Below are 11,270 nucleotides of genomic sequence, written 5' to 3'. Positions count from 1 at the left end.
GAAAACGGGAGCGCGCACGCGGCGATTTATCGCTGGTGCACACTCCAATCACTGGGAATATGGTCGCTCAGCGACCATATTCCCAGCGATTTCAGCCCCTATCGCCCCCGTGTGTACACAGCATTACAGTTACAATTTTTTTTTTTTGTAATAAAAATACATTTATTATTTATTTTTCTTCAAGAAGTCAGTTTTTCCACTTATTTACATTTATCCCAATGACGAGGCTGAAGTTAGCTTCTGAGCTTGAATAAGAAGTGAATAAGAAGCTGGAGCTTGAATAAGAAGTGAATAAGAAGCTGGCCGAATAAGAAGCTAACTTCAGCCTCGTATCCCAATGGTATACCAGCAGCACTAGTTTTCTTGGTAACACGCATTTCTGCCCCATCCAGCCAGCTGCATTCTGTAGTTTCTGGGAATTCACAGAACAGGCTGATACGGAGCCCTCACATACAGTACAGTAGAGAATGGACGATCACGGCTGCGTACTGATATACTGAAAAAGTAAAAGCTGCATTTGTATTTTCGCCGTCCCAGTTTGTCTCCTGCCAGCTGCCGTCTCTGCGATGCATGCTGGGTACTCGCAATATGGCGACGTCCGTACCGCTGCGCTGAGCGGCTTTCCGTGTCGGGTTCCCTCGGGCAGAGCGGGAGAGATCGCGGGATGGAGCTGCAGAGCCCAGCGCTGGGCCTCGGGGAGGATGAGGAGACCGAGCTCAGCGACTGGAATCTGCCGGCCGCCTTCATGAAGAAGCGGCACTGTGAGAAGATCGAGGGCTGCAAATCCCTGTCGCAGAGCTGGAGAATGAAGGACAGGGTAAGGAGAGGCACATTGTCGGTTTGGGCATCTGGAGAGAGCAATAGTGAGACACCTCGTAGGGGTGTTTTTTGTGGATATGGCTGGTGAGGCATCCTATAGGTGTGAGCATGTGGAGACCTGGCTGGTGAGGCACCTTGTAGGTGTCAGCATGAGGGGATGCGCCTTGTAGGTGTCGGCATGAGGGGATGCGCCTTGTAGGTGTCGGCATGAGGGGGGTGCGCCTTGTAGGTGTCGCATGAGGGGGGTGCGCCTTGTAGGTGTCATATGAGGGGGTGCGCCTTGTAGGTGTCGGCATGTGGGGGTGCGCCTTGTAGGTGTCGGCATGTGGGGATGCGCCTTGTAGGTGTCGGCATGTGGGGATGCGCCTTGTAGGTGTCGGCATGTGGAGATGCTCCTTGTAGGTGTCGGCATGTGGGGATGCTCCTTGTAGGTGTCGGCATGTGGGGATGCGCCTTGTAGGTGTTGGCATGTGGGGATGCGCCTTGTAGGTGTCGGCATGTGGGGATGCGCCTTGTAGGTGTCGGCATGTGGGGATCCGCCTTGTAGGTGTCGGCATGTGGGGATGCGCCTTGTAGGTGTCGGCATGGCTGGTGAAGCGCCTTGTAGGTGTGCTCATGTATCTCAGCGGGGATGCCTTGTAGGTATGGCTGGTGAGGGACCTTGTAGGTGTGCTTATGTGGGGAAGCCTTGTAGTTGTGGGCATGAGTATACATGTCTTAAGTATGCTAAAACACCTGCCTGTGAGTACGCTAAACCAACCCGTGGGGTGTAGGCTGGGTAAATGTCATAACTACATTTCACCAGTTGTATTTGCCTAAACTGGAAAGCCTGAGTGATTAAAAGCTTGTCAGAAGATATAATATGCCTTTATTATGTATTTATTTCTTAAGTGAATTATATAGCGCAGCATATTTTTATGAGCTTTAAAATTGGGTAATAACCAAAAGGCCCTGTTTACAATCTATATTGAAATTGGTATTGATACACAAGAATAGGTGCTATCTATTGCATAATGGTCCAGCCAGAGTGCAAAGGATCTCGGCGGGCTGTATGATACGATCATACAGTAATATTGTCTTGTGCGTTGGAGGATGTGGCGTAAAGAAAGACAAAATATATAAGGTTATGTGTTGACTGTATAGAGGGGATGTAATTAGATAAGAAAGCTTATGAAGGTTAATTGATAAGCTTGTCTGAAGAGGTGAGTTTTAAGGGATTGCTTGAAGGTTTTTACACTAGAGGAGAGTATTATTTTGAGTGGGAGGTGATTCCATAGAGTGGGTGCAGCCAAAGAAAGTCCTGAAAACTTGAGTGAGTAATGTGTGTTGGACAGATGAAAATATTGGGAACCAATGAAGTGACTGACAGAGTGGATCATAAAACGACAAGTGTCTATCGAGGAAGATTAGCTTCACAGCTGCATTTAAAATGGGCGAGATTCTTTTTTTGATAAGACCATGAGAAGCGCATTGCACTAATCAATGTGAGTGATAATGATTGCAAAATCAGATAATGAGTACCTGGATTAGAGTTTTTAGCCTTCTAAAAAACACTGGACATTAGAACAATTTTTTTTTTGCTGATATGTTACAGCTGTTATATAAAAGCATTACTGATCTAATGCAAACAGCAGATAAATATATCAACAATAATATAGCAGCAATAACGCAGCTCATAGAGTGACACCGGTTCTACAATATTTGTTGTGGCAATTGTGCCAAGGACAGCTAAATCGCTTCATTCCATAGCTGATAAAACATATACCACCCAAACCAGGCATGGGGAACTTTGGTTTCCAGATGTTGTTGGACTACACATCCCAGCATGCCCTGAAACAGTTTTAGCATGGGTAAATAGCAAAATGGTATCAGGGCATGCTGGTATGTGTAGTTCACCAACAGCTGGGAGGCAAAGGTTTCCCATCCCTGACTTAGTCAATCCCCTATTGACGGATTAATCATTGCTTGACTTATAAAACAAATCTTATTCATTAACATCCCATGTGTCACTCAGGGGGTGATGCAATTCAGCATGATATGAGTAGCATAGGGAAGAAGGTTCCAGAGCTATTCAGTTACCCCCATCTTGCCATATGCTTAGTTGGGAGATGCCGGTTACCGGGGGTTTCATTGTGTTAAGCATCATTCTTTGACTTTACTGCCAGCCTTGATGCTATTTGCCCATGCACTAAGGCAGAAAACAGCATTACTGCCAGCCTTGATGCTATTTGCCCATGCACTAAGGCAGAAAACAGCATTACTGCCAGCCTTGATGCTATTTGCCCATGCACTAAGGCAGAAAACATCATTACTGCACTTGTTAGTTGAGCTGAACCTCATGACTATTTGAATAGCTCCGAGACCGCTTATATTTTATGGTAATATTAATTTTCACTAAATCTTTGAGATTTTTGCTACATTAAATACAGGTTGAATACGGATTATCCAGCATCATCGGTTCCAGCACTGAGCCGAATTACATTTTTTTCCGGATTATCACTGGTACCATCTTAAAGCAGGGATCCCTCCACAACATGACCCCCGCAGAACTGCCTCTCTAAACCCTCCCACTGCCATCCCAAGTACTTCTAAGCCATGGTACAGCCCATTCTACAATCAATGTAGGGTACACACATTAGAATGATCATGATCGTGAAATGAGCATATAGTTGCCAGATCTGTTGGAGCACACTATCTGCTCACGATCCGATCCCGATCTGTACCCAGTTGAAGGGGTCGTTTTCAAATCCTGACTGCAGCAGGTAGGATCTGCAAACCGTCCAAATGGCCAGCGGGGACGCACATCGGATCTAAAACATGCCGAATTTACGTACAATTGGTCGAGATTGTAGCGAAATTAGGGGAATTGAGGCCAAATCATTGTGTACCCAATCTAACACCCTAACAATCCTGATTTCTCCCCAGCACCTGATGTCTAGATTAAAGGAGGTTCTGGACACTCAGGTGCCAGATAATCCGTGTTCAACCTGTAGTGGTCAGAGCCACATCACTTGATATTGGCCACAATTTTGTTGTTTCCTCTTTAACTAAATCCTTTTCCTGGTTAGAGTTTTGTATGATAAATATGACCAGAGTTGTTGCTTCACTATGTGTGAAAGATGGTCTAAAATGCAATACATAATTTAAATGCATAACAGTGGAGACGTAGCTGCTGGGTCCCAGGGAGGATGATGAGTCTGCTGTCCGCCTTAAAAATGCATTTTTGGATGCATATAATGAGGCAAACCGAAGCACCAGCACCTTTGTCTTGTGGGGCAATGATTTACTTTATAATAAGCACATTCTAGTTTGTGATACTTTTGAATAATGCATAGCTGTGTTTGGGATGCAGTTAAAATCCCGGCGGTCGGGATCCCGGCGTTCAGAATCCCGACGCCGAAATCCCGACACTTTCTCCCTCCTGGGGTGTCCACGACACCCCTGGAGGAAGAATAAATTAGTGTGCCGAGCGTAGCGAGGCACCGGGCCCCCTGCGTGGCGAGCGCAGCGAGCCCGCAAGGGGGGGCGATCCACGCCCCCCCCCCCTTGTCGGGATTTCGGCGGTCGGGATTCCGGCGTCAGGATTTTGAACGCCGTGATCCCGACCGCCGGGATTTCATACTGCTTCCCTGTGTTTTGTGTGTGTGTATACATACTGTATCCTGGTAAAAAGGTTCACTACGCTGAGAGGCATGTGTACGAGGGTGGCTTGTTTTCAGGGAGGATCAACGAAAACAATCCTTGCCGGCCGCTCACCCTATTCTATGTTCCGGGGGAATCCTCGTCGGATTCCCCTGAACGGTGAGGGTCCTCACTAATGCACCGAGCCCGCTTCATATAGCGGCGACCCTCACCATTTGATGGCCGCACTCGCCGTTTCAACCTCGCTGAAAAAAAACAGCAAGGTGGAAACAGTGAGTGCAGGGGGTCAGTTGAATACTGACCTGCAAGCTGTGATGGCGAACTACCTGCACTGCTCGCCATAGGGCATTGCATATACCCCAAGCTGCTTCAGGACACCATGAAACTTAATGAATGCAAAAGTGTGTACCCTCGCATTTTGGGTTAGCATTCCCATTAGATGTCCATGTGGCAAGTAGAAGTAATAGCCCAGGTGGTTCCATGTTTTGGGGAGGGTGTAAGATATAACTATTGTCCCCAAGATTTCTATTGCTGGACCTATGTAGAAGTAATATAGCCCAAAATTAGCCCAAGAAAACATACTGTTTTGAAAAATACAATACTGATCCAAATAAATGTACCCTTGTATATTTTCTCTCTCGGGGTCGGGAAGATCTGGTCATTTGTTCCCCCGCCCATCTCTGAAAAACGAAAGGATTTGTTTTAAAGTATATTTTGTTATTGTCTACTAACCATTAGAGAATAACAAATAAAGGGGCTTACTTCAAGTTATTATGCCTTGGGTGTGCCAGTGTGTTGTAGTTAAGGCAGTGGGTATGGATAATTGGATAGGCAGAAATTAGATCAACATGACTGAAGGTCGACACGGTCATTAGGTTGACATGGGGTTTTCAATTTTTGGGGGACGTGGACACTAAAAAAGTGCACTGTGTTCCCTCGCATGGCTCACTGCGCTTGCCATACTTCAGGCTATGCTCAGCACACTGTGTTATTCTCCCACCACACCCTAGTGGATGGTAGGGCATGAAATACTGCCTGTCGGCACATGTCGGCTCAAAAAAGGTGAAAAAGCCTGTCGATCTTTTGACTTTTCAACCTAATTCTTGTGTCGACCTAATGACCCTGTTGACCTAACTCATCTCAACCTTTAGTCCTCTACGACCTAATGCTTGTAGACCTAGTGACCGTATCCCAAGGCAGCATTCAGTGCTGTTTTCAGTCTATTGAAACGTAACGATTTTCATGTAGTAGGTTGATCATGTCTGGCGATTAGTGTTTTGTAGGTACCAGGATGACTCGTAATTATTATTTATTTATTTATTTCCACACATATTCCGCAGCGCTTTACAGAGAATATTTGAAAATTCACATCTGTTCCTGCCCCAGTGGAGCTTACAATCTATGGGGCAGATGTACTATGCCACCCCTAATGTTTTTAAAATAACGGGTCCCGCTTCTCCTGAATAACGTGGAGAAGCGGGCACCCTTACCAGCCAAATGTATTAAACCCCCCCAGCCGATAAGGAAAGCCGTTATGGCAAGTGTGAACAGCTCTCCTTACGGCGGCCCTGCGCATGCGCGAACCCTCTCTCCCCCCGGCTGGCTGTATTGGGCATGCCTGAGATCTCGCTATAACCATGAGATCTACAGTACAGCTCGGAGCCACAGTAGGGCTAGCATTGTCCCCGCAGTAGGGATAGGACAACAATAACCCTGAGCTGGCGTTACGGCTGGGGGATTTAACGCCTGGGCGGCTGTTAATACATCGCCCCGGCCGCTAAATACTGGGGGGGGGGGTTACAGGGTACAGCCCCGCCGAGCGCTGTCCCTAGCGCACGTCAGGTGCAGGAAAAACTTACCCCCCCCCCCAGTTAACCAGCCTTAAGTGCAGAAATGCATCTGCCCCAATATTCCCTACCACATGTACACACACACGCTCATTCTAGGGTTGATTTTGTTGGGAACCTACCAGTATATTTTTGGAAGGTGGTAGGAAACCGGAGTACCCAGAGGAAACCCACACAAGTACGGGGAGAATATACAAACTCCGCACAGTTAGAGCCATGGTGGGAATCAAACCCATGACCTCAGTGCTGTGAGGCAGTAATGATAACCATTACACCATCCGTGCTGCCCTAATGATGCCAGGGCCATGTACACAGCTCCACATTATTTTTACTGCTTGAGCGAGAATGACAAGTGGGACTCAATGTTTGCATTTTTCCAACATGTTTCCAGGTATAGTCCCATTTTTAGTCCGTAGCCAATGTGTTAAAGACACCAGGGGAAGAGATATCGTTGTGAATTATTGTTTAATGCCATATAGTTTTTATGATTCGCATCTGAAAGATACCAGCAAAATTTGTACATAAAACTATATACTTTAGCTGTCTTGAGGACTGGAGATAAATGTAGAATTTAGGAAGCATTTAATCAAATCTAGGAGCCAGCAGCATATTTTAAAGATCCTGGGAAGATTTGCATCCATTGACTTAAATAAAAATGACTACCAAAATCTAGGAGCCAAATGTAATTTATTTTTTAAGTGGATTGGCAGTTTGGCTTGTGGAATTTGTCCAGTTTTTTTGCATTGTGGAAGCTATTCTGTTTATTTTGAGTTAATGTACATTTAATATCTTTTTTTTTTTTTAATTCTAGTTAACGGCTACAATATCGAATAATTTCCCTGTAAAGTGTCAGATTAAGCACTAATGACTTTGTATAAGGGAAGTATTGTAATTCAAGGAGCTGGTATGTTTCTCATCTCGAACACATCACAATTTAGCGATAATGCCTTTTACAGTAAACATTACTTTCCCCAAACCTAGCAATAATAATAACAGCTGATAAATCGATTCTTCTGTCATGTACTCTGTTTGATCCCCCCCCCCCAAAAAAAAGACAAGGGTGGCAACTTTGTAGTATGTGCAGTAATAATCTTATGTTTGTACAGTGTGTGTGTTTAAAAAAAAAATATGTGTGTGTGTGTGTGTGTGTATGTGTGTATGTGTGTGTATGTATGTATATATATATATATATATATATATATATATATATATATATATATATACAGATACTTCTGCGCAATATCATTAATGAATAAAATGCTGTATAAGTATCTGTATATGGAGATATGGTGCAGCTCACTTCTATGGGCTAGTCAGGCCCCAAATGGCGGTATGTAGGAACAGAGAAAGAAGGAGCGCACAGCGTGAGCAAAGTTTATATGAAGTATTTACTGTAACTCAATAAAAGAAAGCTCACATACATAGCATAATAAATATAACCGCGTGAAACACAAACATAATCACCGCTCCTAGAGCACGTCGCAGTGCAGGCACTGGGGACACCAGTCGATCCAACACGATGTTTTGTGCAACGTAGGTACTCTCAGCAGGTAGCGGGGCGGGCACTGGGGACTCCAGTCACACCGTCTAGCGTGTATCAGCAGCGGCGGTCACTCCGGCTCAGATGTAGCAGCAGCAGCGGGGACCAAACTTTCACAGCGGGAAACGACAGATACAAACAGCGCGGACCAGATAGGAAACCAGTGATCTCAGCATCAGATGAAAACGCCCCAACGCGTTTCGTCATCGTTATATTGGATATATTTGTTTGTTTTACATCATTCTAATACAGGCTATTTTAATATGTCTCTTATTTAACTTTGCAGCTGTAGCAAACACTACTGTCAGCAAAAACATTTACTTTGATGTTAAAACATCTCTCCGTTGCACCTAAGTATAATGCTAGTGAGGATACTGTTGCTCCCAGGACTGACTCTCCCCAGGCCACAGCGACTCTGTCACTCGGCCTCACTGACTGGCTCTTGCCACCCACCCACGCTGCCTCCCCTCTAGGGAAGATGGCCTGTTGAGCCCTCCTGCTGCTGTGAGCAGCAGGATCAAGATGGCGCCGCAAATGACTTCCTAGGAGCTGTGCAGTCAGCCAGTAAACCCTGTGTCTCCCCTGTCTAGTACATTGCACAGCAATCTGTATCTGTACTGTCTCTGCATATCTGTTTCCTACCTGGCTATTGCGGCGACCAGTGGCAAAGCTGATGGCTGCCTAGGCGCTGTGCAGCTCGGCGGGTATGTGATCATGTATATGTTCCCTGTGTGAAAACTGTACTGTCTGCGTGTATTGTTGCTTGCCTGGCTGTCGCATCGCACTGATGGCTGCCTAGGTGCTGGGCAGCTTGGCAGGTATATGATCATGTATATGTTCCCTGTGTGAAAACTGTACTGTCTCTGCTTGTACTGCTACCTACCTGTTTGTGTCTCTCTCTCTCTCCAATCTCTCGCTTGCCCTCTCCTATATCTCTCTCTTGCTCTCTCCTAAGTCTCTCTCTCTTGCTCTCTCCTATGTATCTCTCTCTTGCTCTCTCGCTCTCTTTCTCTCTCCTGTCTCTCTCGCTCTCTTGCTCTCTCCTGTCTCTCTCGCTCTCTTTCTCTCTCCTGTCTCTCTCGCTCTCTTGCTCTCTCCTGTCTCTCTCGCTCTCTTGCTCTCTCCTGTCTCTCTCGCTCTCTTGCTCTCTCCTGTCTCTCTCGCTCTCTTGCTCTCTCCTGTCTCTCTCGCTCTCTTGCTCTCTCCTGTCTCTCTTGCTCTCTCCTCGCTCTCTTGCTCTCTCCTCGCTCTCTTGCTCTCTCCTCGCTCTCTTGCTCTCTCCTGTCTCTCTCGCTCTCTCCTGTCTCTCTCGCTCTCTCCTGTCTCTCTTGCTCTCTCCTGTCTCTCTTGCTCTCTCCTGTCTCTCTCGCTCTCTTACTCTCTCCTGTCTCTCTCGCTCTCTTGCTCTCTCCTGTCTCTCTCGCTCTCTTGCTCTCTCCTGTCTCTCTCGCTCTCTTGCTCTCTCCTGTCTCTCTCGCTCTCTTGCTCTCTCCTGTCTCTCTGGCTCTCTTGCTCTCTCCTGTCTCTCTGGCTCTCTTGCTCTCTCCTGTCTCTCTGGCTCTCTTGCTCTCTCCTGTCTCTCTGGCTTCTCTCTCTCTTGCTCTCTCCTGTCTCTCTCGCTGTCTCTCCCTCTCTCGCTGTCTCTCGCGCTGTCTCTCGCGCTGTCTCTCGCGCTGTCTCTCGCGCTGTCTCTCGCGCTGTCTCTCGCGCTGTCTCTCGCGCTGTCTCTCGCGCTGTCTCTCGCGCTGTCTCTCGCGCTGTCTCTCGCGCTGTCTCTCGCGCTGTCTCTCGCGCTGTCTCTCGCGCTGTCTCTCGCGCTGTCTCTCCTCTCGCGCTCTCCTCCTCTCTAGCTCTCTCCTCTCTCTCTCGCGCTCTCTCCTCTCTCTCTCTCTCGCGCTCTCTCCTCTCTCTCTCTCGCGCGCTCTCTCCTCTCTCTTTTGCGCTCTCCTCTCTCTTTGCGCTCTCTCCTCTCTCTTTTGCGCTCTCTCCTCTCTCTTTTGCGCTCTCTCCTCTCTCTCTCCTCTCTCTCTCTCGCGCTCTCTCCTCTCTCTCTCGCGCTCTCTCTCTCTCTCTCTCGCGCTCTCTCCTCTCTCTCTCGCGCTCTCTCCTCTCTCTTTTGCGCTCTCTCCTCTCTCTTTTGCGCTCTCTCCTCTCTCTTTTGCGCTCTCTCCTCTCTTGCGCTCTCTCCTCTCTCTTTTGCGCTCTCTCCTCTCTCTCTCCTCTCTCTCTCTCGCGCTCTCTCCTCTCTCTCTCGCGCTCTCTCCTCTCTCTCTCGCGCTCTCTCCTCTCTCTCTCGCGCTCTCTCCTCTCTCTCTCTCTCACGCTCTCTCCTCTCTCTCTCTCTCTCTCTCTCCCGCGCTCTCTCCTCTCTCTCTCTCCCGCGCTCTCTCCTCTCTCTCTCCCGCGCTCTCTCCTCTCTCTCTCTCTAGCGCTCTCTCCTCTCTCTCTCTCTAGCGCTCTCTCCTCTCTCTCTCTCTCTAGCGCTCTCTCCTCTCTCTCTAGCGCTCTCTCCTCTCTCTAGCGCTCTCTCCTCTCTCTCTCGCGCTCTCTCCTCTCTCTCTCGCGCTCTCTCCTCTCTCTCTCGCGCTCTCTCCTCTCTCTCTCTCGCGCTCTCTCCTCTCTCTCTCGCGCTCTCTCCTCTCTCTCTCGCGCTCTCTCCTCTCTCTCTCGCGCTCTCTCTCTCGCCTCTCTCCTCTCCTTCTCTCTCTCTCCTCACTCTCTCGCGCGCTCTCTCCCGCGCTCTCTCCTCTCTCTCTCTCTAGCGCTCTCTCCTCTCTCTCTCTCTAGCGCTCTCTCCTCTCTCTCTCTAGCGCTCTCTCCTCTCTCTCTCTCTAGCGCTCTCTCCTCTCTCTCTAGCGCTCTCTCCTCTCTCTCTAGCGCTCTCTCCTCTCTCTCTAGCGCTCTCTCCTCTCTCTCTTGCGCGCTCTCTTCTCTCTCTTGCGCGCTCTCTTCTCTCTCTTGTGCGCTCTCTTCTCTCTCTCTTGCGCTCTCTTCTCTCTCTCTTGCGCGCTCTCTTCTCTCTCTCGCGCTCTCTCTCCTCTCTCCGCGCTCTCTCTCCTCTCTCGCGCTCTCTCTCCTCTCTCGCGCTCTCTCTCCTCTCTCTCTCGCGCTCTCTCTCTCTCTCTCTCTCGCGCTCTCTCTCCTCTCTCTCTCTCGCGCTCTCTCTCCTCTCTCTCTCTCGCGCTCTCTCTCCTCTCTCTCTCGCGCTCTCTCTCCTCTCTCTCTCTCTCTCTCGCGCTCTCTCTCCTCTCTCTCTCGCGCTCTCTCTCCTCTCTCGCGCTCTCTCTCCTCTCTCTCTCGCGCTCTCTCCTCTCTCTCTCTCGCGCTCTCTCCTCTCTCTCTCGCGCTCTCTCCTCTCTCTCTCGCGCTCTCTCCTCTCTCTCTCGCGCTCTCTCTCGCGCTCTCTCCTCTCTCTCTCTCTC

General features: G+C 48.5%; 1 protein-coding gene across 5 annotated transcripts in view; it reads left to right on the top strand.

The window, feature by feature from the left end:
• The first annotated feature begins 537 nt into the window (after window positions 1-537).
• RPTOR (regulatory associated protein of MTOR complex 1) overlaps window positions 538-11,270 on the top strand; it is a 370,661-nt gene continuing 359,928 nt past the window's right edge. For all 5 annotated transcript variants that reach the window (XM_083148832.1, XM_083148831.1, XM_083148829.1 and 2 more), the window contains exon 1: window positions 538-817. In XM_083148832.1, coding sequence (XP_083004958.1) covers window positions 665-817 — 153 coding nt within the window. In that variant the 5' untranslated portion in view covers window positions 538-664. The remainder of the gene's footprint in view (window positions 818-11,270) is intronic.

This window comes from Crinia signifera, chromosome 6 (genome assembly GCF_055691185.1).
Source record: "Crinia signifera chromosome 6, ASM5569118v1, whole genome shotgun sequence".
In the NCBI taxonomy this organism is placed as follows: domain Eukaryota; kingdom Metazoa; phylum Chordata; class Amphibia; order Anura; family Myobatrachidae; genus Crinia; species Crinia signifera.
The sequence above is the reverse complement of the archived record's forward strand: the minus strand, read 5'-3'. Positions and strand labels throughout refer to the sequence as shown.